A 26400-nucleotide genomic window follows, 5' to 3' on the forward strand; every position below is an offset into this window, starting at 1 on the left:
ATCTGCCCACCTCTCTGCATCCCTACTCCCTCTATACCAGCACAGACCACCATCCTCCTCTACCTGGACAACTGTATCAGCCTCCTAAATGGCCTCCCCACTCCCAAATCCAATCATGTTAACCAGCCTACACATAAAATCCTTCCCTGGCATCCCATTGTTCTTAGGATCAAATTCAAACACCTAAACACGTCTAAGTGCTCCTGTGTATACCTCCAGGCTTCTCTTTCACTACTCTTATGCCAACCCCAAGCTCAGTGCTCCAGCTGCACCATCCTCTTCACAGTTCCTCAAAGTGAAAGGGCACACCAACTGTGCAAAAGAGCCTTGTCGGGATACGACTGGTGGCAGAGCTGTGGCAATCTCATAGGCGGTATTATGAGATGCACTCAGCCGATGGCAAGTACAAAGAGAGAAGTGGAAGGATGCCAGAGATCCTGTGAAGAAAGAAAATCAATAGGATTTTGTGACCCAGTAGATTTCGGAGGTAAAGAAAGGGGAAAGTTATTTACATCTCCTAAGCAACAAATAAGGTGGATGGAAGTGTCATTCACTAAGACTGAAGACATGAAAATGGGCAGTTTTTGGAGAGACAATGCCAATATATTCAACCAATAACTTTCACTGGTTCATTTGTACTGAAGAAAAACACTTACTGTAAAATATTCGTATACAACTGTTAGACCGAATGGGCTTGATTAAAGATGTGCTGGTAGGTTACGTTAACAGAACATTCAAAAAAAACACGTAGCTGGAAAAGTTTAGAGCTGGTATAACCCACAGCCTATTTAAACCACACTTTTAGCCAAAAATTCATCTTGTATAAACAACAAATGCTTGACTTTTAAAAAAAAAAATAAGGAGCAAGAAACTATCAGGTAGAACAATGGAAACAAAACCAGCATAAGAAATCCATCTTTCCTTAACGTGGGGGCGGGGGGGTGTACAGGAGTAAAGAATTAGTATAAAAAGCTATTCTATTCTGCCACCAGAGCCTAAGAATACTCTAAGCCACTTCATAAGTAACATGGGCTGGATCACAAGAGAGGAAAATTGGTTGTATTAACTATGAATATTAGCTTCATGGAGAGGCAGGACATTAAAAAAAAAAAAGGAGGCTTTGACATACAATCTTCTAGGTCTTCAGGGTTTCTGGAACATATCTAGAAATAAAATAGCTTAAAAAAAAATTCTCTCTGGTATCAAAGAAGCCACTCTGATCCTCCAGTGACAAAAGAAGACAAAAGAGAACAGAAACCAGGAGACGAATATACTGTTCTGTCTGAATGGTGGGTTCATTACACGGAAGGGGAGGCATCTTCAGACTGATTAGCCATGTCCATAAAATGATGGCCAGGTTTTTCTCACAAAAGCTGAGAAGCAACAAAGAACTGCCTAGAGACAGAGAGGAAGGCTGAAGATTTAAAAGAGAAGGGAAAGATCAGAGACAGATCAGAATGGCCACAAGGTTACTGAACAACAGACTTTGGATACAGAGAAGATCATTAAAGCGTTCTGTACTTGGGAGAAGAACGGACATTGAAAAGCTACCTCAGGGCAATAGAGAGGATGAAGAAGAGGGAGGGGCAGGGAATACTAGACCTTGACTCAGTGAGTGTGCACTCAGCCCTCAAGTATGTAAGTTGTCACATGAGTGGGGGGTGGGGTCATGGTGGAATTGTCATTGGTCCTGGGTGTCACTCTGCACTGAGGTGGTTAAGAATAGGATGTGCCTTCTCAACTCTCTCTTGCCTTCCTGCTGGTTGTCTTCTGGCTGCTGAGACTGCTAAATGATAGAGCTACAAGATGGTAGAAGCCTGGATCTCCCCTCAAAAAGCTTGCTTACAATCTGATCATTCCATAATAAAACCCACTAGTCAGTAAATCTCATCTACCTTACAACTTTGTATCCAGCTTCACTAAGTCACCTCATTCTTAAATACAAATGTTCAGCTAAGGATCACCAGGTTTTGAGAAAGCTTTCAATGTGAAAAACAGAAAATTAATATAAATCCAAACAGAAAAATAGGGGGACCTGGAGGTAACAGAGACAAAGCAAGAGGCAGAAGAACACATCCAACTCAGAATTATTAGGAGGGTTGGAACTTAATAATCGGTATACAGAAATTAAGGAAAAGAAAATATTAGACAATTATTAATCACAGGAAAAATTAAAAGTTATCAAACAGTTACTTATACTACTTGACTCAGCGGGGAGTAATATTTACATAGTTGTAATAAAGTAATACTTACTGCTTGTTTACATGCTAGAATTGCTGAGGTTTCAAAAAGTTTGAAAGTGGTTTCCTCTTGAATGTGGTGAGGAAGTGGAAATAAGCCAGTGCAAGGGGATGCTGCTCTCTTACCACAAAAAGGTCAAATATTGCCAAAATACATGAATTTTGGCAATATTTGACTTTGACCATACACAAAAATAATGAAAATTAATTTAAAAAACAATATAATTTAGAACACACCCAGTTCAAGAGCACATTACTAGGAAAAAGTTGTTCAATAAACTTATTTGGGAATCTGCTTGATATTTGTGGGACAACGAGCTCTGGGGGGAAAAAAGATCATAAAAATATTCCAGTAAACATTACAATAGATGTTCTTATTTACCAAAAGTAAAATAAAATTGTATAAATTTGGCTTAAAAACCACTGTAAGAGAAAATTCTAGAAAAACTGACTGAAATTACAAACCATCAAACCATTTAAAATTATGGCGTTCTAGGCACAATTCTGTATGGGGCCTAATGCACGAGGGAGATGTCCAATCACTGGAATAGACCGTCATGGAAACAGAAATGCCACACACATTACGTTACCCCACGTCAACAAAATGACTAAGAAAAATTAACTGATGACTACAAAACCATATGCATGAGAAGTAAAAATGGGGAAAACCAGGATTCTGATAAATAGTAATGTTAGAAAGAATAAACTTCTATATAGCAAAAATAAAATAATGCATTTCAGCCCCTCCATGGGAGAAAAGACCTGGCAATCTGCTCCCATAAGAATTTCAGCCTAGGAAACCATCCGGGGTAGTCCTACGCTGTTCTATAAGGTCACTATGAGTCGGAATCAACTTGACGGCACACAACACAACGGCGTAAGAAAAACAAAATTCTGGAACCTTAGAACATTTATAAAATGAACTACTCTAGAAAAGAATATAGAAAATCTTGCTCCTTCTAAATGCCATTTCCCTTGGAAATATTTTATTTTCATTTTTTAAATTTATTTATCGTGTTTTAGGTAAAAGTTTACAAATCAAGTCAGTCTCTCATACAAAAAGCCATACACACCCCACCGTGCGCTCCCAGCTGCTCTGCCCTTAATGACAGCACATTCCTCCTCTCCATTCCCCAAGTCCTCTCAACCAGCTCCTGTTCCCCTCTTCTCTCTCATCTCCCCACCAGACAGGAGTCGCCCACATAGTCTCATGTATCTACTTGAGCCACGAAGTTCACTCCTTACCAGCATCATTGTCTATCTTATAGTCCAGGCCAGTCCCTGTCTGTAGAGTTGGCTTCAGGAATGGTTCCAATCTTGTGTTATCAAAGGGTCTGGGGACCACGACCTTCAGGGTCCCTCTGGTCTCAGTCAGACCATTAAGCCCGGTCTTTTCAGAAGAATTTAAGATCTGCATCCCACTGTTCTCCAGCTCCATCAGATATTTTCTGTTGTGTTCCCTGTCAGGACAGTGATCAGTGGTAGCTGAGCACCATCTAGTCCCTCTGGTCTCCGGCTGATGGAGACTCTGGTTTATGTGGCCCTTTCTGTCTCTTGGGCTCATATTTACCTTGTATCTTTGATGTTCTTCAGTCTCCTTTGCTCCAGGTGGGTTGAGACCAATTCGTGCATCTTAGATGGCCACTTGCTAGCGTTAAGACCCCAGATGCCTCTCACCAAAGTGGAATGCAGAATGTTTTCTTAATATATTTTGTTATGTCAATTGACCTAGAAGTCCCCTGAAACCATGGTCCCCAGACCCCTGGCCCTGCTACTGTGGCCTTTGAAGTGTTTGGTTGTATTCAGGAAACTTCTTGGCTTTTGGTTTAGTCCAGTTGTACTATTCCTGTGTTACGTGTTGCCCTTCCCTTCACCTAAAAAAATTTTTGTCTACTATCTAGTTAGTAAATATCCCTCTCTCTCCCTCCCCGTCCTCATAACCATCAAAGAATATTTTCTTCTGTGCTTAAACTTTATCTAGAATTCTTATAATAGTGGTCTCATACAATATTTGTCCTTTTGCAACTAATTTCATGTAGCATAATGCCTTCCAGATTCCTCCATGTTATGAAACATTTCACAGATTCATCATTCTTAATCATTGCGTAGTATTCCACTGTATAAATATACCATAATTCATTTATCAATTCATCCATTGATGGGCACCTTGGTTGCTTCCATCTTTTTGCTTTTGTAAACAGTGTTGCAATGAACATGGGTGTGCTATATATCTGTTCATGTGAAGGCTCTTGTTTCCTTAGGGTATATTCCAAGGAGTGGAACTGCTGGGTCGTATGGTAGTTGTATTTCTAGCTTTTTAAGGAAGCGCCAAATTGATTTCCAAAGTGGCTACACCATTTTACATTTCCACCAGCAGTGTATAAGTGTTCCAGTTTCTCCATAACCTCTCCAACATTTACTAGTTTGTGTTTTTTGGAATAATGTCGGCCTTGTTGGAATGACATGGAATCTCATTGCAGTTTTGATTTCATTTCTCTAACAGCTACTGAACGTGAGCACTTCCTCATGTATCTGTTAGCTACCTGAATGTCTTCTTTGGTAAAATGTCTGTTCATATCCTTTGCCCATTTTTTAATTGGGTTATTTGCCCTTTTGTTGTTGAGTTTTTGCAGTATCATCTAGATTTTAGAGATCAGACGCTGAACTGAAATGTCATAGCTAAAAACTTTTTCCCAATCTGTAGGTAATCTTCTTATTCTTTTGGTGAAGCCTTTGGACGACCATAGGTGTTTGACTTTTAGAAGCTCCTAGTTATCTAATTTCTTTTTTGGTGCTTGTACATTGTTAGTAATGTTTGTATACTGTTTATGCCATGTATTAGAGATCCTAGCACTGTCCCTATTTTTTCTTTCATAATCTTTATTGTTTTAGATTTTGTATTTAGGTCTTTGATCCACTTTGAGTTGGTTTTTGTGCATGGTGTGAGACATGGGTCCTGGTTCATTTTTTTGGCAGATGGATATCCAGTTATGCCAGCACCATTTGTTAAAGAGACTGTCTTTTCCCCATTTAACAGACTTTGGGCCTTTGTCAAACATCACCTGCTCATATGTGGATGGATTTATATCTGGATTCTCAATTCCATTCCATTGGTCTATGTATCTGTTGTTGTACCAGTACCAGGCTGTTTTGACTACTACAGCGGTATAATATGTTCTAAAATCAGGTGGAGTGAGGCCTCCCACTCTGTTCTTCTTTTTCAGTAATGCTCTACTTACCTGGGGCCTCTTTCCCTTCCATACGAAGTTGGTGATTTGTTTCTCTATCTCATTAAAAAAATGTCACTGGTGTTTGGATCGGGATTGCATTGTATCTATAGATGGCTTTGGGTAGAACAGACAGTTTTACAATGTTGAGTCTTCCTATCTATAAGCAATGTGTGTTTTTCCACTTATGTAGGTATCTTTTGGTTTCTTGCAGTACTGTCTTATAACTGTCTTTGTATAGGTCTTTTTCATGCCTGGTTAGATTTACTCCTAAGTATTTTATCTTCTTATGGGCTATTGTAAATGGTATTGATTTGGTGATTTCCTCTTTGATGTTCTCTTTGTTGGTGTAGAGGAATCCAACTGATTTATGTATGCTTATCTTGTATCCTGATACTCGGCTAAACTCTTCTATTAGTTTCAGTAGTTTTCTTGTGGATTCTTTAGGTTTTTCTGTGTATAGGATTATGTCATCTGCAAACAGAGACACCTTTACTTCTTTGCCAATCTGGATGCCCTTTATTTCTTCATCTATCCTATTAGTTCTTGCTAGGACCTCCAGCACAATGTTCAATAAGAGTGGTGATAAAGGGCATCCTTTTCTGGTTCCTGTTCTTAATGGCAACGCTTTCAGTCTCTCTCCATTCAGGATTCTTTGAAATATTTTAGATGAAACTTTTTATGAAATATAAATGTCACTCTCTTTGGAAATAAAATGAACTTTTTTTTTTTTCCATTGTTCAACATCTTTAAATACAAATTAACTAAAGCTGAAGATAATTTAATTACCATTGGAAAGAAGATACAAAATATTTTCATAAAGATAGACACACTCTGGAGCCCTTGTCTGGGTTCAAATCTCAACTCTGCCAGTTGCTAGCTATGGGACTTGGGGAAAGTTATTTAACTTCCTTGTGCCTCAGAGTCCTCATCCATAAAATGGCTTACCTATCTCATAGGGATATCATGAGAACTAAATGAGTTTATGACCTTAGACTTGAAGCTGGCACATAATCAGGGCTATATATGTCTTCAATATACAAATGTTGTAATTAGGGGCTGTCGAGTCGCTTCCAGCGTACGTCATCAATATACAAATGTTGTCATTAGGTGCTGTCCAGTCACTTCCGACTCATAGTGACCCTACGTATGACAGAACGAAACACTGCCCAATCTTGTGTCATTCTCACAATCATTATGCTTGAGCCCATTGTTGAAGCCACTGTGTCAATCCATCTTGTTGACGGTCTTCCTCTTTTTCATCGACACTTTACCAAGCATGATTAATGTCCTTCTCCAGGGACTGATCCCTCCTGATAACATGACCAAAGTATTTGAGATATAATCTCGCCATCCTTGTTTCTAAGGAGCATTCTGGATGTACTTCTTCCAAGACAGATTTGTTCATTGTTCTGGAAGTCCCTGGTATATTCAATATTCTTTGTCAACACCATAATTTAAACACAACAATTATTCTTCGGTCTTCCTTATTCATTGTCCAGCTTTTGCATGCATAAGAGGCAACTGAAAACACCATGGCTTGGGTCAGGTGCACCTTAGTCCTTAAAGTGACATCTTTGTTTTTCAACAATTTAAAGAGGTCTGTTGCCCAATGCAACGCGTCTTCTGATTTCTTGACTGCTGCTTCCATGGGTGTTGACTGTGGATCCAAGTAAAATGAAATCCTTGGCAACTTCAATCTTTTCTTTGTTTATCACGATGTTGCTTATTGGTCCAGTTGTGAGGATTTTTGTTTTCTTTATGTTGAGGTGTAATCTTTATCAGTAAGTGCTTCAAGTTCTCTTCACTTTGAGCATGCAAGGTTGTGTCAACTGCGTAACACAGGCTGTTAATGAGTCTTCCTCCAATCCTGTTGCTGCATTCTTCTTCATACAGTCCAGCTTCTCAGGTTATTTGCTCAGCACACAGATTAAGTATGGTAAAAGGCTACAAACCTGATGCACACTGTTCCTGACTTTAAGCTATGCAGTATCCTCTTGTCCTGTTCAAACGACTGCCTCTTGATCCATGTATATAGGTTCCTCATGAGCACAATTAAGTGTCCTGGAATTCCCATTCTTCCCAATGTTATCCATAATTTACTACGATCCACACAGTCGAATGCCTTTGAATAGTCAATAAAAGACAGGTAAAGATCTTTCCAGTATCCTCTGCTTTCAGCCAGGATCCATCTGACATCAGCAATAATATCCCTAGTTCCAGGTCCTCTTCGGAATCCTGCTTGAATTTCTGGCAGTTCCCTGTCGATATACTGCTGCAGCCACTTTTGAACGATCTTCAGCAAAATTTTAATCATGTGTGATATCAGTTTATATTGTTTGATAATTTCCTCATTCAGTTGGATCACCTTTCTTGGGAATAGGCATAAATATGTATCTCTTCCAGTCAGTTGGCCAGGTAGCTGTCTTCCAAATTTCTTGGCACAGATGAGTGGGCGCTTCCAGCACTACATCCATTTGTTGAAACATCTTAACTGGTTTTCCATCAATTCCTGAAGCCTTGTTTTTCGCCAGTGCCTTCAGTGCAGCTTGGACTTCTCCCTTTAGTAACACTGGTTCCCGATCATATGTTACCTTCTGAAATGGTTAAACATTGACCCATTCTTTTTGGTATAGTGACTCAGCGTATTCCTTCCATCTTCTTTTCATGTTTCCTGTGTCGTTTAATATTTTCCCCTTAGAATCCTTCAATATTGCAACTCAAGGCTTGAATTTTTTCTTCAGTTCTTTCAGCTTGGGAAATGTCAAGGGTGTTCTTCCTCTTTGGTTTTCCATCTCCAGGTCTTCGCACATGTCATTATAACACTTTGTCTTCTCAAGTCACCCTTTGAAATCTCCTGTTCAACTCTTTTACTTCATCATTTCATCCATTCACCTTAGCTACTCGACGTTCAAGAGCAAGTTTCAGAGTCTCGTCTGACATCCATTTTGGTCTTTTCTTTCTTTCCTGTCTTTTCAATGGCCTCTTGCTTTCTTCATGTATGATGTCCTTGATGTCATTCCACAACTTGTCTGGTCTTCAGTCATTAGTGTTCAATGCATCAAATCTATTCTTGGGATGGTCTCTAAATTCAGGTGGGATATACTCAAGGGTGTACTTTGGCTCTCATGGACAATTTTCTTCAGCTTCATCTTGAACTTGCAATATGAGCAATTGGTGGTCTGTTCCACAGTTGGCTTCTGGCCTTGTCCTGACTGATGATATTGAACTTTTCCATCCTCTCTTTCCACATATATAGTCGTTTTGATTCCTCTGTATTCCATCTGGTGAAGTCCAGGTGTATAGTCACTGTTCATGTTGTTGTAAAAAGGTACCTGCAATAATCCTTTGATCATTTTGATTTAATCTTGCAAAATTCTGCCATGTGATCTCTGGCATTGTTTCTTCACCAAGGCCATATTTTCCAACTACCAATCCTTCTTTTTTGTATCCAACTTTTGTATTCCAATTACCAGTAATTATCAATGCATCCTGATTGCATGTTTGATCAATTTTAGACGGCAGACGTTGGTAAAAATCCTCAATTTCTTCATCATTGGCCTTAGTGGTTGGTGCGTAAATCTGAGTAATAGTCTTGTTAACTGGTCTTCCTGGTAGGCGTATTGATATTATCCTATCACTGACAGGATTGTACTTCAGGATAGATCTTGAATTTTTGTTTTTGTTTTTTGATGACAAATGCAACTCCATTCCTCTTCAAGTTGTCATTCAGGGCACAGCAGGCCATATGATTGTCCGATTCAAAATGACCAATACTAGTCCACTGCAGCTCACTAATGCCTAGGATATCTATGTTTATGCATTCCATTTCATTTTTGATGACTTCCAATCTTCCCAGATTTGTACTTCATACATTCCACATTCTGATTATTAATGGACATTTGCAGCTGTTTCTTCTCATTTTGAGTTGTGCCACATCAGCAAATGAAGGTCCTGAAAGCTTGACTTCATCCACGTCATTAAGGTCAACTCTACTTTGAGGAGGCAGCTCTTCCCTAGTCCCATTTTGAGTGCCTTCCAACCTGTGGGGCTCATCTTCCAGCACTGTATCTGACAATGTTCTACTGCTATTTATAAGGTTTTCACTGGTTAATTTTTTTAGAAGTAGACCACCAGGTCCTTCTTCCTAGTCTGTCTTAGTCTGGAAGCTCAGCTGAAATCTGTCCACCGTGGGTGACCCTGCTGGTATCTGAATACCAGTGGCATAGCTTCCAGCATGACAGCAACACACAAGCCCCCAGAGTACAACAAACTGACAAACAAGTGGGGGATATGGAAATTGCCTTAGGTAAAGACTGGAATCCAAGAGGAAAAGCTTCAGAATGAGTCTACTGAAAAGATATCTCCTGTATGGACAAATGCCAGTAAAGCTTATGATAGATGGTGGTTGTGTTGCTATTGTTAGCTGCCATCGAGTTGGCCCCCAATTCATGGTGACCCCATGCACAACAGAGCAAAAGGCTACCCAGTCCTGGGCCATCCCCACGCTGCAAACCTGACCATTGTGATCCATAGCGTTTTCACTGACTGATTTTCAGAAGGAGACTGCCAGGCCAGTCTTCCTAGTCTGTTTTACTCCAGAAGCTCCACTGAAACCTATTCAGAGTAGCCCACCTAAAAACACTTTGCTTCATTTTTGTCATCTGAAAGGGGAAGGAAGGGGATGAACATATTCTTATGCAGATGGGAAGGATCCAAGGAAGACAGACTGAAAAACAGTGACACAGAAAGAATAACCGGCAGCGGCAAGGATAAACCTGTTTACACCAACAGAGGAATAGGCCTGAAAACAGAAACACTTCCAGAAAACAGAAGGACATCCCTTCTTTTACAACCAATTATGTTGTAAAATAATTTTGTATTAATAAGCATATTTACCCTCACAAGACATGGTTGGTTCTGATTTTCTTTCATTTCCAAAGCCAGGCTATGCACAATGACTAAACTAACTGGGAAGCTACATTTAATTCTAAAACATACATACATCTCTATCAGAGAAGTAACAGAGATGGGAAACAAATGGAATAGGAGGTAGGGAAGGTGAAAGAGGAGATACGGAAAACAGGCCTCCTTCAATAATACCAGTTCCCAGTTGCCATGGAGTCAACTCTGACTCATGGTGACTGCATGTGTGTTACTGGAGAAATGTGCTCCACAGGGTTTTCAAGGGCTGATTTTTTAGAAGTAGATCGCCAGGTCTTTTTTCCTGGTCACCTCTAGGTGGATTCGAACCTGCAACCTTTCGGTTAGCAGCCAAGTGTATTAACCATTTGCACCACCCAGGGACTCCCCTTCAATACTAAGGTCTTTCAATTTCTCAGTTACATTTCCAGAGGCCCAAATACTTTGTTTCCTGTCCTTGGATTCCACGAGTCTCCTGATCCTAGTATTATACTCTTATTTAAGCTAGTCAGAGTATTTCTGTTGTACCATGTCCTCACTCACAAAAAAATCCTGTTTAGAAACCCTGTTATTTGTATACATATTTTTTTATGTCAGTAAAATGTATAATAAACTTATTTATGCACATATTTTTTCCAGAAGGCTGACTGTTAAACATTTACCATCATACCACTGCCTAAGGGTAAATAATTCTAGGTAAATATATTCAATCAACGATGTACAATGACGTAACTAGAGACAGCCTCAAACTCTAATACTGAAATCAAACTACACTGCACAGAACGAAAGGTTTAGTATTACCTGCTTGATATCTGTCCTTGGGGCCCAACAAAAAAAGCTTTCAGCATTTATCAATAACAGACTTTCATTTCCCAAGTATTTCTGAATTTCCCCCAAAGATGCTACAGGGAAATTCCTAACTGCCTTCTCACTGCTCTCTTATGTTCCCTCTTCCCTACAGGATAGAAACTTCTGGGTCTTAAGAAACTGGTCTCCAGAAACTGTTACTCTGTGGATCAGAAATACCAGGTAATCTTATGAAATACATAACTGTAACTATGAATTAAAAATACAGCTTCAAAAAACATTGCCAACAGGTATTTTTCAAAAATACCAAAATACTGAGAATTCCCGAAAAAGATTATCTTAGTTATCTAGGAGCCCTGGTGGCTCAGTGGTTAAGAGCTCAGCTACTAACCAAAAGGTCAGAAGTTCAAATTCACCACCTGCTCCTCGGAAACCCTATGGGGCAGTTCTACCCTGTCCCATGGGTTTGCTATGAGTCAGGATCGACACGACAGCAAAGGGTTTTAGTTATCTAGTGCTGCTGTAACAGAAATACCATGAGTGGATGGCTTTAACAAACTTATTCTCTCACAGTTTAGGAGGCTAGAAGTCCAAATTTAGGGCACCAGCTCTAAAGGAAGGCTTTCTGTGAGCTCTGGGAGAAGGTTCTTGCTTCCTTTCAATAACTGTGGGCCTGGTGTTCCCTGTAGATCTCCCATTTGTCTTGGCATCGATCTTCACCTGTTCTCAGCACAGGGACCCCAGGTCCAAACGATGCACTTCATTCCCGGCTCTTATTTCTTGGTAGTAGTAGATGCCTCCCCTTTTGCTCGCTTCTCTCTCCTTTTATCTCTTCTAAGATAAAGGTGCGACTGAAGCAAGGGTGTGATGTGAGTAAGGGTGTGACTTGAATAAGAGTGTGACTTGAGTAAGAGTGTGACTGAAGTCTCTCGTAAGGCTGTGACTCACACTGATCCTGCCTCATTAACATATAGAGGTTAGGATTTACAATACATCACAACATGGAGAGTAATTACATCAGATCACAAAATGGAGGACAACCATATAAATACCGGAAATCATGGCCTAGCCAAGTTGACACATATTTTGGGGGACACAATTCAATCCATGGCAGAATACATCTTGGGTAGGTGGTGTTTGCAAAAACCATCTCACTTCATCACCAGTCAGAGCTTGGTGGCCTGGCCTCATTTCACCAATTAGCTGTTTTCTGTTTACTCTTTTCCTTCTACCTGCCCTTCTGGTGGAATGGACTGGCTTACCTAGCTTCCAAAAACTTTTATTATTTAAAAACAAAATATACTTCTAGATTAAAAATGGCATACTCAGCCTGCCTGTACTTAGACAAATTTCAACTTTTCTCAATATATAACACATACAATTTATAGAAAGATTCTAAACACAATTTTAGATATCCTCCCACATTTTTATTCTCAACCCACATTTTTAGAAGTCTAAAGCTTTATCCCACTCTTATAAAATTAGAAGGGTGACTAAACTACCCATCAAGGAAGAAAACATAAGAATTAACTAGTAATTTGGGTCTTCTAAAAATACTCCATATCAAGAACATTTAAAAAAGGAATGGGAAAAAAAAATGATAGAAGACTTTATTCAACATAATATAACCCAGGATCACCATTAAGAGTGTAATTTACACATCCGCCCTTAGGGAACAATAGAATAGTCAAGGCTTCATGAGAATACAGGTGGTCCCTTACACACAAGAACTAGAAACTCATTTCAGGATGGGTGGTACTGTAAAGAACCTTGGGTTTAAGATGCCTTTAGATAAAGAGAGATCATTCAGAGTAAAAAAAAAAAAAAGTCCACAAACACAGAAAAGGGGGATCTGGAGAAATGAAAATGTGTGCCACTATTTGAGTCTCTGAAAAAGCACTGGTGGTATAATAGTTAAGCACTCGGGTTACTAACAAAGGTTGGCGGTTGGAACCCACCCAGAGCTCCACAGAGCTCCCCAGGAAAAAGACCAGGTGATCTGCTCCCATAAAGATTAAAAAAACCAAACCCATTACCATCAACTCGATACCAACTCATAGCAATGCTATAGGACAGAGTAGAACTACCCCATTGACTTTCCAAGGAGTGCCTGGTGGATTCAAACTGCTGACCTTTTGGTTAGCAGCGTGGGACTTAACCACCACATCACCAGGGTTTCCCCCGTAAAGATTACAGCCTAGAAAACCCTACGGGGCAATTTTACTCTGTCACATGGGGTTGTTATAAGTCAAAAATCAACTCAACGGCACCCAACAGCAGTAACAACAACACTGGAGTGTCTAGATTCTGAGTGCAGAGCCAGAGGACAGGCCACTGCTGGGTACAAGAGTTGGGCAACACCAAAGGGGCCAGCTAAGGCACAAAGCAGTAAAGTGGGCAGAGCTGAGACAAGCTGCATCCCTTGAAGCTTGGAGAACTAGAAGCAGCTATTTGGAAAAAGACCCAAATGCTCTGAGGTAAGTCACTCCCTTGTGCTACCCTAAACAGTGGTTTATAGATTTTTTTTTTTAATTAAAACACAATAAGAAATAGAATTTACACTTCAGCTCAGGACATACTCGTGTATACACATACATAAAACAAATAACAAAAAGAAGTTTCTCTAAATAGCACCTACCTTTATTAAGCATGATATACTCTATTACCATATTTTGATTTGTATTCTTTTTCATTAAAAAAAAAATTGCTGGGCTCAACCAGCTAAACTGATTTTGAAACCCCCTAATGCATCACACCCTGAGGATCCCCTTAGGTTATACCTCAGCTCAAACCCTGTCCCTCCACTGGTCACATTTCTGATGTCTCTGACTTGCTTTAGAATAGCATTCAAACCAGCCTGGCATTAAGGTCTTTTATCATCCACCCTCAACCATTTTTTAATCTTAATCTTCCATAATGTCTCTTCAAGAAGCCTACATCCCCGTAAAACTGATCTGCTTGTTGCCTCTTTTCACATCCTAGATTTTCTACTCTTTCCTCTTCCTGGGATGTTTTTCTCATCATTTATTTCCCCCAAACCAAATCCTTTCGATCCCCTGAGGCCAGCTAAAGTGGCCCCTCCACAGTGAACAATTTTTTCCTGCCTCCAGAAGTCTAAGCACTTTATCTTTGCTATCTCTCCAGTGTCCATTCAGACACACCCTACCATCACCACCCCATCTCTCACAGTGCCCCACTCTCAGAACCCAAGCACACAGCTTTGCATGGAAAATCACTTTAGGTGTTGACTGAGGAACCAAATATGCATCTTCCATGTAGGAACTGCCTATGAGGGACTGTTGAGGACTGCTGGGGACTGTTGAGCCCGAAGATTCAGAAATTTTAGGTCAGGGCCCAAAGCACCAAGAACGTCGTACCAAAACTAGACCCTCAAATTCTCTTCAGCAGATATTCTACCTTTTGCCTTGGAAACAATGGTTATTAATAGCTTTACAAGAAAATGTTACAGAATATTTACTTTAATAACTTTTTTTAATAGAATTCTTCTTTCAATTAAAAAAGTAGCCTAAATGTAAACAGGCATTTAGCAATAAAAGCTATGTTTCATATTCTAACTTCTCTTACTTAAAATCTAATCTCTCAAGTGAGATAAAGCTATGCATAAGAGACGGAGCCCTGGTGGTGCAGTGGTTAAGAACTCAGGCTGCTAACCAAAGGGTCAGCAGTTTGAATCCACCAGCTGGTCCTTGGAAACACTATAGGGCTGCTGTAAGTCAGAATCAACTCAACGGCAACGAGTTTGGTTTTTTCAGAGACAAAGTCTTCCACATCATCTTTTAATCACAAAGTTTCATTTCAGCCTCCTTCAATTAAACAGTTAAAATAGAAGAGCTTTCTTAGGACTAAGTCATAAATATTAGCATCAAAAGGTCTTTAATCTATATGCAAATATCTTCTAAACTGATCTAATAACTTCCTCATTTAGCAAATATTTATCAAGTAACTGCTCTGTATTCAAACACTGAGCTAGGAACTCAATAGGTGTTTGAGGCACTAAACTGAAAATGCTACACTTCCAAAGCAGATAATTGGATAATAACAGATTCAAGCTCATTATCTGAAATTGAAAATCATACACAGATGCTCATACTGCTGTACTACAAAGAACCAGAAAGCAGAAAGGGAGAAAACTCTAAAGGTAATGTCAAGGTAAAATACTTCAAACAAGTATACAATGTGATAAATTACAAGAAGGGAGGGATTAAGAGAAACATAAAACCCCCTTGGAGAATTTGCTAATCCTCTCGTTAATACTGCTTAACGGTGAAGTAAATCAGGCCAAATATTAAAAGCCCATTTAGAATATACTAATATTTTAACATTTGTAAAGAGCCATTAACACCATTTCACAATGAATGGTCCTTTCCTTTATATTTTATGTAAACAACACATACTGCTTATGCTCAAGTAACTATGATTCTTGAAAATTTATAAAATAGCCCCACCATGCTCTATTTAAGCCTTTCAATTATTTTAAGTCTGCTTAGTCATGTCAACAGTGAAATTATTCAAATAGGCAATAATTTTACATCTATAGGTAGATTATTTTTTAGGAATGATGGAAAACAGCAAATAAATTTACCAATGATTATCTCACTATTTTTACTTCTGTACTAAGCCTTATTGTAAATGCATCCTAACATTCTCAATGAATAGTCTTACCTTAAATATGTGCCATATATGAAGAACAATGCCATCATTAGTCCATTTAAAATAAAAATTACAGCCACATAAAAACAAGCTGGATCTCCCAATCCTTTAAAAATAAGCAAAACATAAGTTATTAACAATAAATTCACTTATGTGTCCAGCAATTTTTATTAAAATGTGCTTATTCTGAAAAACAGTTACCATTGGCTCCCCTGTGGAAACACACTACTGGAGAACATAATGAGGAACAGGTAGTAGCTGCTTGGTTTTAAAACAAGGCTGCAAATTATGTGACACTTCTCCTACTGAGATACAGGGTCTATGCCCCTTGCCTCTGAGCCTGTGTGGGTTTAAGACTGTTCAACAGGATATGGTAAAAGTGATACAATGTGACTTTCGGGGCTCAGTCATAAAGGCCGTGTAGTTTTCACCTTGTTCACTGAAATGCTCACTCTTGCAGCCCTGAGCTGCTGTGTGAAAAGCCCAACTACCCTGAGGTACCATGCTATAAAAAGCCTAAGTCATGGAAAGGCCACATACAGGCGTCCCAGTTGACAGCAGGGACCAACCCTGAAGTCGTCCCAGCCACGAGCCAGAGTGATTCCAGTCTGCCCAGATACTCAAGTTTTAACAGCATTGGGACTGACATCACTGAGGAGAGACAAACCGTTCCCACTGTGTCCTGTCCAAATTCCCGACTTGGAGAACTCGTAAACATAATAAAATCATTGATGCTTTATATGACTAAATTTGGGTTTTTATACCACTAAGTATGCTGCAGTAGATCACAGGACAGGAACATAGAAAGGACCTTGCCTTCACAGCTTTCAATAGGACTGAGTCCTTCTCCTCTGGTCACTGTCCAACATATCTTGGTTTGAATACCAATCAAGTCCATTATTTTGGTATAAATCCGGTACCAACTGGCTAAGATTACCTATTTAAAAAAATAGGGAGATAATAATAAAAGATATTATCCTCAATAACTTCCATTACTGAAAAAAAAATTTTTTTTTTTTTTTTTAATTTTGGCCACTATCAAATCTTCCCTTCCTGGGTCATACACTTGACTCCCTTTAAATCCAGTAAAATGAGCATCGGAATCTTCTACCTAGATTCTTCACTGGTCAGTCTTCAACTGTTCATAAACATGGAAGATTTATATTTTAAAAAGCTATGAAACTCTTACTAAGGGGCATAAAAGTTGATTTAAACAAATAGAGATACTGTGTGTTCTTGAACAAAACAAAAAACAAACCCACTGCCGTCAAGTCGACTCCAACTCATGGCAGCCCCACATGCTACCAGGCAGGCTGTCCCACAGGATTTCCTTGGCTGACATCTTTATGAAAACAGACCACCAGGCCTTTCTTCCGGGGCACCACTGGACGGGTCTGAACGCCAGCCTTCAGGCTAGTTATTATTGCTGTCGTTGTTGTTGTGTACCACAGAGTGGATTTCAAATCATAGCAAATCTATATGACAGAGAACTGCCCCAAAGGGTTCCCTGGGCTGTAGTCTTCACGGGGGAAATCGCCAGGCCTTTTGGGGCTAACAGCCATGAACAAATCATTTGCACCACCGAGGACCTTATATCTTTTTGAATAGAAGTAAATTCTCCCTCAAATACATTCCAAACATAAAACAATGCCAATCAAAACCTCAAGTGTCTAAAATTTATCTACAGGAATTAAAAAAAGGAGACAACTGAAGGAAGAGCCTAACAAATACTAAAACTCCTTAGTTATGATAATTAAACCAATGTGATACCGGCACAGGAATAGCCAGACAGATCAATATAACCGTGGTGGAGGTGGTGGTGTGTCACCCAAACCCCTCTCCAGGGCTGAGGCACTCATTCCCCCAACATCCGGGATGGTTAGTGACTGACAGCTCTCAGCTGCGTCTTTCTCTGGAAACTGGTGTGACCTCATTCAAGGTGACACACCCTCTACCCAAGGGCAACCTGCACCCAATGAGACCGACTAGTCAATAGGGAAGGACTGTGGATCCTTGCCTCAAGGTGGGAAACTACTCCAAATAAACAAGACAGGATGGGCCACTAAGGAAAGTGTTAGGTATACAACAAAAGAGCATTTTGAAAAAAACAAAGTTAGATTCCTACACACCACACCATACATCAAAGTAATTCCAGATAAAAGATTTAAATGTCGAATATTAAATTATAAAAAAAGGAAGTTTTTTTTACATACTTAAGAAAAAGCATAAATTAAAAAGATTCATTAGTATGAGTTTTCTGTACAAAAAAAAATACATACCAATCCTACATGAAGGTAAAAGGCAAACAAAAAATTGAGAAAGTATTTTATACACACAGCATAGTATTACATTCTACACATAATAAGTGAGCTCTTATAAGATTTAAGAAGAAATATAACAGGCATGAACAAGCAATTATTTAAAAGTACAAATGCATAAATACAGCAAGGAATGAAATACCTCATGTAACTTCAAGTTCTTTTTTGCTTATCAAATTAGCAAGAATGCAGGTAAACAAGCACTTTCAAAAACTGTGCTGGGAATTTCAATTAGTACAATCTTTCTGGAAGGCATTTTGGCAACATGTATCAAAATCATTAAAGTATATATTCTGTTGAGCTCAACAGTTTCACATCAACAATTCATAGTTTTTTTTTAAAAAAAAGATTTAATTAGAAAGATGCTTACGATAAGCTTTGTTTAGAATACTTAAAAAATTAAAAACAACCAGAATTTTCATAAGAGATAGGCTAACTAAACTATAGTAGATTATACAATATTATCTGGTCATTAAAAATGATGCTGTAGCAAAAAATATGACAGTGGAAGACAGTTAAAAATATTCTTAAAAGACAAACATTACTCATGAAGAAAGGTGTCCTATGTAATCTCATTTTTGTAAAAGTGTACATAGCTACAGGAAGTATTCAATAAGCACTACACTAGTAAGAAAACACTGAACCTTGGTGGGTATTTATTCCTCTCTAACATATACTTTCTCATTAATCAATCAGTCCAACTCACTGATCTGGCAGGCGGACTCCTCTCTCTCAGTCGACACTGGCTAAGAGCCTGCTCTGTGTGGATACTGAGCTAGGAGTTGGATCCCAGCAATGATCGAGGCAAACATGGCCCTGCCATCAGGCAGCCTGCTGTCTAGCAGGAAGGCACAGTAAATAAACCATGAGCATGCTAGGAAAAGAGAACACAGAAGGGAGTGCGTAACAGAAGAGCCTCCTCCAGGGAGTCAAAGAGGATGTCACTGAGATAGTTGCACCTAAGCTACCAGTACAAGTTGCTGTCAAGTTGATTCCAACCCATGGCAACCCCATGTATGGGGCCCTGGAAAATGCATAACAGTGAGTCAAATGGAGGGATGGTAAAGGACAGGTCATAAAATTCACTGATACAGCCTTCCTTCCTAGCCTCCTGGCCCAACTCTCTTCTCCTTTAGTCCAGCCCCTAGCAATTGCTTTCAATAAAATGAGGAATCCCAGGTAGGGAAGAAACAGTATTTGGCAAAGGACATGTAAAAATTATGGTGCACCCCTGCCACAACCCCTTCACACACACCAATTCTAGAGAGTTTTCACATTTTCTAAATCAAGCAATCATAACAATAGCTTCCATAGAATCCAAGTCCCCCAAAATCAACAATGATCTTTTTCCCATATTCCTTCCCAAGATACAGATTTAGAAAAAAGAAAATGTAACATCTTGAATTATATCTTAGATTTAGAATCAATTTAACACAAATACAGTAAAAATAAAAAATAAAGTGAAAATGCTCACTTGAATAACTAACTTACCTCAGGATAAAGATTGAACCGCTTTAGTGTATTGATAACAAGGGGGTATTCGGTAAGCTTATCATTCATAATCATCCACACACCATTCAAAAATGAGGGTGCTTCCACAATAGTCTTGAAGTAGGAATAATATAGTCCCTGGAATAAATATAAGCTCTAGTTATTAATAAAAGGTACACAATTACTAACTACTGTGCCTCTTCTTAGCTTTAAAAAAAAAAAAAAAAAACTTAAAATACACTTTTAAAAAAAACAAAACAATCAAGCAAATAATAACTATAATTAATTTTTGTAGGCTTCTGATCACTGATAAAGTCTTAGGCTGCATAAAGCTACATATTTGAGGATAGCCTTGTCTTCATTGAAATGAACTCAAAATTGCTTCAAAAATAGTTTTAGAACTTAAAAGAATAATATAACTCAGCAAGCTTCCTTTAAGAAAATCCTATAATTCATACCTGTGTAAGTACTCAAAAGAGGCTAGCTTATGATCATGGTGAATAAGGGACTTACCACAGAATTTCAATTTACCATGAACCAAGAAATCTTCTCTGGCCAAAAATGCTTCCTCATAACTGCTTATTGCTTATTTGAATCCCCAAAACAGCACTATCAGCCATATTTGCCCCAGACTTACAGACAAAAATGCAAATATGTTGGGAAGGCTACACAATGATGAATTACATATAAATGACATTGTGATGTCAATTAATTTTACAAATGGTTTTACTTCCTGTCATTTTAGCTAAGGTAAGAACCCTCTGAGATTGGGGCAATGGGGTCAGGAATAGGAAACAACAGTGGTGGTCCTGTTTTGTGAGGAAGAGGCCACTTTTTCCTTGATTTTCTACTTTAAAAAGGTAGCAGGATCAGAATAATACACGGGACAAAAAACAAGAAAGTACTCCAAGCCTTAGGGGAGAGTATAATTGGCCATATAAGGACAAGCAAAAAAACAAAGGATACGAACTCTATCTTCTATACAATTTTACCTAGGGCAGCCCTTTAAGGCTCACAGACATGAAAGTGATTTGCCTACCCAGACGTACTGAAAATGAAAAAAAACTAGGCATTGATACTACGGCGTTACAGCTCGCACGGCACGATTTTTTAAATTATATTTCCTACCTTGTTTTGTGGGTTTGACTTTAGAATCATATAGATATTTTCCTTAATTATAAAACAAAAAGTTTTAAATACCTAAATGTCAAAAGAAAAATGAAACCAAGAAATCTAACTATATATAAACTTGGGACTCTAACCACATGAAGGCTTCCAGGAGCTTTAGGATCAGTAATATTGCTGCATGTCCCTAGTGGAACATATCCTAAGGTCAAAGAGAACTGCAAGCAAATCTCAGGCTTTTTTATTATTTTCAATAATCCTATTTTTAGTAATACCTTTAGTACCATTATTCCTAGGAAATAAGTACAGTCATGCGTCACTTAACACCCACGATACGTTCTGTGAAATAGGATGTTATGTGATTCGGATATTGTGCAAACACCGTATTATATAGAGGCGGTCCCTGGGTTATGAACATCCGACTTATGGACAACCTGTAGTTATTCCTGTAAAGCCTAGTATATTAAAAATTCAAGGTACATACAATGGTTTGTAATAACAAAGAGAGCTACTTTACGACATGCATCAAAACATTATTATTATTACTTCGATTGGAATTTCTGAACTCTATTATAATCTTATGGGACCACGGACGTACATACGGTCAGACTTTGCCCGAATGGGTGCTGTGGATCTCGTGACTGTAATTTGAAACCAAGATTCTCAGGCTAAAAGCTTCAAATATAATACCAAATAAGTAAAAACCTTATAATCCCAAATTCGAATTTTAAAATATGAATATAAATTAATAATTTGTTTTCCTTAAAAAAAAAAAAGTGTGTTCCATAATTCCATTCCCTGTAAACACCTAGAAACGATGACTGATCTAGTAATAATGAGCATCTCTAGCACCAAGAGTGCAGTCTCTAAGTACCACTTGCTACTGAAAAGGAATCAGACTCCTAGGGAAACTGGCTGATTCCACGTCTGGAGAAGAAATGTACAAGATGAGCGTTGTGGTACCAGAAAGAAAGTATGCTATGGAATACTCATAAGGTGGCATCAAGGCAACAGATAGAATCAACTGCACGGGCTCTCAGTGGGTAAGTTTACAAATCATCTTAAAATTTATCAGTGCATAATGATACTCAAAAGAAAAATGTCCACTGATCACCACTGGAAGATACTAGGGAACCAATATGTTTCTCTGAAAACTGGTAAATAAAAAGAATCAAGCATCTCCCTGCCTTTCTTGTTTGAAGTGTACCTCTGAGAAACAAATAGTTATTGCGGGAAAGTTCTTTATAGAAGAATTTCAGTTAATAAATGTGGGGGCAGGGGGGATGAAGAACAGAGAATCTATCTGCTTGGCAACCCTAATGAAATAACTGACCTACGCTGATGGCTAGGCTGTAATGGGAGGATCAGCATTAAAACACCTAAAGCCATTTGTCAAATCTTAACAGCACAGTGAGACAGCTAGTGCCCAGCACAACCTATGAAGTATTCCTGGCAGGAAAATAAAACTCAAACCTGCAGCTTAACAAGGCTCTGATCCATTAATATCCAAGAAACATGGAACAGAGGGACATGATAAACACCACCACAGGGATGCACTCAGCCAAATGCAGAATGTGGGTAATTCTGCAGGACAAATGACCTGGAATCTTCAACAAATAAAGGAAAAAAAAGGGGGGGGGGGGACTTATAGATTAAAAGACTTAAGATACACATCAACCAAATGCAGTGTGTAGATATTTTTTGGACTCCAGTTCAAATACACCAGCTATTCAAAAACAAAAAAGTCAATCAGGTCATTTAATAAGCACTGATTTTGATGATATTAAGGAACTGTTAATTGTCTTAAATGTGACAATGGTGCTGTGGTTTAAAAAAAAAAAAAAAGAGTCCCTGTCTTTTGAGATGCATATGAAAGTATTTACAGTTGAAATGTTAGGATGTCTGGGATTTCCTTTAAAAGAGTTTGGAAAGTGGAGTGGAGATGAAAGAAAGATGGCCATGTGTTGTCAATTGTTAAAGCTTGGGGATATTTAGGGGGGATATCCTTTCTACTTTGGAGTATCTTTGAAAATTTTCATAGTAAAAAGTTAAAAATGTATAAAATACCTAAAGTATAATTAAAAAAACCACATGAAAACGAACCATTTCAGTGCGAAAAGCCATCTCCCTTTCCAATGCTGAGAGGTGAGAAAAATGACGATCATTTTCAAAGAGGCGTGTTATATGGCTCCTGAAAAAACCAAAGAATAAAGCAACAGCATTGAAACGTGCTATTATTTTTAAAAGGAACTCTAAAAGCAAAAATAAAATTATTCATAATTTAGGAGATAATTTTGTAACAAAATTCAAATATGACGGTATACATATTTGTTTTTCCACACAGTATGTCTTACGTTTCTACTAAAATTTCTCTCTATAAGAAAGTATATTCAAATTAGATTTTAAAATTAAAATGAACTAGAATAATGATATTTTAAGTGAAGTACAATACAACCGCACATTAAACTGTAAATGTCATTAAGTTACCACTTCAGAAATACCTGATTAATGAAATTTGTATTTCTATCCAGAGATTAAAAAAATTTAATCTTTTCAACATGAAGACTGTATTAATGTTAAACAAAATAGGGTCTCAAATGTAGCCTCTTTAATAATGGATCTCTTTTACTAAAAAGTTTTATACTGATAATATTCCTTTAAATATATAGGAAATAGCTCTGGGAAGTTATAAACATAAAAATTAGCATACAAGGAAAAACAATCTTACCAGTGCAACACGGCTGCAAAGGCAGCTGAAAGAAAAAAGAAATTTAAATTACTATTTTAGCATAAAGAAATATTTTCACTTTATAGAAAAGTATGTCAAAGATAAACATGTCAAAACTTGTGACGTATAAATGTTAGACTTTCAGGGATTTGGGAAAGAATACTGACTCTTCAAAAGAAGCGCCGAGGCTATGCTTTAAGGCTGGGTCATCTGAGAATTACAAACATATCTACAGTTCTCATCACTCACTCATTCAACAAAGAATATTAGGCCCTACAGGAATCATCAGATGGAAACTACCACAAACGGAACCGAGAGGGGAACAGAACTAAGACGTAAGAACAACTTTAAATAAAGAAATATGGTGACCTGAGGGTACAGGACTGGGGTGGAAGAAAAGGGGACTATCATTTTTTACTTTACATACTGCTGTAATGTCTGAATTTTTACAATAAACTTTACTATTTAAAAAAAATTTTAAAGGAAGTAAGGGAGGGAGGGAGGGAAGGAAGAGAAGGGAAGAGAAAGAAAAACTAAGAAATAAAACCAGTCTTGTATGAGAATCAACAGCTTACTATCTGTCCAAGTACAAAGAACGTATTAAGATGAATCCAGGCAGTCAGGGAAACCTCTTAGACTTAATTAAGCACTTCACGGGCTGAAGTTCCTAGGATCGAAGGCAAAGGACCATAGACTTGGACTTCTATGTCAACTGGCACAACATAGTTCATAAAGACAAAGTCCTACATCCTACTTTGGTGAGCAGCATCTGGGAAGTTAAAAGCTTTCAAGCAGCCATCTAACATACAACTAGTGATCTCTTCCGGTCCAGAGCAAAGGAGGGTGAGAAAAAAAAAAAAAAGACCCAAGGGAGCAATGAGTCCAAAGGACTAATGGACCACATGAACCACTGCCTACATGACCGCAAGACCAGAAGACCTGGATGGTGCTCAGCTACCACCACCAACAGTTCTGACTGGGATCACAACAGAGGATCCCAGACAGAGTGGGAGAAAAACGTAGAGGAAAAAAATCAAACTCACAAAAAAGACCAGACTTACCGGTCTGACAGAAAGTGGAGGCAACTCCAAGACTATGGTCCTAAGATCCCTTCTGACCTGGAACTGAAGTCATTCCCGGAGATCACCTTCCAGCCAAACAACAGACAAACCCATAAAATAAACAGTGACACCAAGAGGAACGTGCCTTAGAACAATGAATTATGTGAGATCCAAGGGGCAATATTTGCCCGGAAGCAAAGATGAGAAGGCAGGAAGGGTTAGAAAACAGAATGAAGGGACACAGGGAACCCAAGGCAGAAATGGGGACAGCGCCGACACATTGTGGGGAATGAAGCCAAAGCCATGAAACATTTGACGTAGAAACTATCGAATGGAAATCTAATTTGCTCTGTAAACTTTCACCTAATGACAACGTAAAAAATAAAAAAAGGATGAACCCATAAAGCACCATTCAATCTTCTTATATTACAAGATGCATCTGATTGCAGGGTTTTGATTAAGTAGTTACTAACTACTCACCTGAACCATGAAAACACTCTTGGAAACGAAACAAAATGACCCAGATTTTATTGCCTTATTCTTAAATTATTTATAATTTTTTTTAATTAAAAAATATATTTTGCCTAGGAGATATTAAGGCTATGAAAGGTAAAGAGTTACTCCTTCTGTCACTGAGGTCATAAATTTTTAACTTTGTCATCTGACATTTATGTTTACATATGGTACTTTGACCTTTTGAACATTTTGTTGTTGCTACTGGCAAATCTATTATTCACTTTCTTTTTGGTTTCTGCCTCTAAAGAATTTCCCCACCCAACAATGATAAAATTTGGCCTCATTTTCTGAATAAATCATCTTTCACTGGAGATAAATACTATCTCTTTTATACTAATTGTCACTCACACACATACAAGAACTGTCATACTTCGGTAATCCCTTTGATATTATAATTGGAATTTCATTTATAAATTAACCTGAGAAGAAACTACATGTTTACAACTAGAATCTTCACTTCACAAAAATGGTATATATCTTCTGTTCAAATTGCCCTAGCGAAAATGCTTATTATTCTGTATAAAATCCACTGCTGTCAAGTTGATTCCGACTCATAGCGACCCTACAGGACAGAGTAGAACCGTCCCAGGAGTTTTCAAGGAGCACCTTTTGGTTAGCAGCCATAGCACGTAACCACTACGCCACCAGGGTTTCCTTTATTCCGTATAGTTAACATATATTTCTTAAGTTTTTACCTGGCAACCTAACACCTTTTCTGCGAATATACGTGAAATCTTTGTCCATTATACTTTGCTGGATATTGTTAATGTATTTATTTTTTAAATATATTTATTTTGTAATTTATTTGGTTGTGTCTCACTTACTGAACTATTAATTCTTAAAAATTGTTAATTTATCATCTTTAATTCATTTCAAAAAATATTATTTAGAAATTATAATTCTGCTCCTGTTTTCTAACTTTACTGCTAGTTTTTTCTCACTTGACAAAAATAAACTGCTAGACTAATACCATATAACTCTGGTAAAAGAGGGCATCCTTGTCTTGTTCTGACTTTAACAGCAACGTATTTCATATTAGGCCATTAAGTTAGCCCTTGACCTTCACAACTCTGGAGTGGGAATAGGATTTGTCGAGACCATCATCACTCTACTTCCAAAAATACCCTTCCATACTACACCTAGTGGGCAATCCTCTGAGTTCCTGGCATGTGAATTGCACTCTTTTTTTTTTTTTTACGTACAGTCTCCAAGGTCAATTCATAATCTGCCCCATGTTTTGTATTCCCTTGTTCATTCCAATTCAATAATAAAATGGCTAACATTTGAATGCTT

General features: G+C 38.2%; 1 protein-coding gene across 2 annotated transcripts in view; it reads right to left on the reverse strand.

Moving 5' to 3' along the window:
- The window catches only part of DPY19L1 (dpy-19 like C-mannosyltransferase 1), a 117647-nt gene that overhangs the window by 79236 nt on the left and 12011 nt on the right, over positions 1-26400 (reverse strand). For both annotated transcript variants that reach the window (XM_049893287.1, XM_049893286.1), the window contains exons 2-6: positions 23531-23555; positions 22906-22993; positions 19678-19815; positions 16685-16805; positions 15881-15974 (exon numbers count right to left, since the gene is read on the reverse strand). In XM_049893287.1, the coding sequence (XP_049749244.1) occupies positions 15881-15974; positions 16685-16805; positions 19678-19815; positions 22906-22993; positions 23531-23555 (466 nt within the window). The remainder of the gene's footprint in view (positions 1-15880; positions 15975-16684; positions 16806-19677; positions 19816-22905; positions 22994-23530; positions 23556-26400) is intronic.

This window comes from Elephas maximus, chromosome 8 (assembly GCF_024166365.1).
Source record: "Elephas maximus indicus isolate mEleMax1 chromosome 8, mEleMax1 primary haplotype, whole genome shotgun sequence".
Classification (NCBI taxonomy): Eukaryota; Metazoa; Chordata; class Mammalia; order Proboscidea; family Elephantidae; genus Elephas; species Elephas maximus.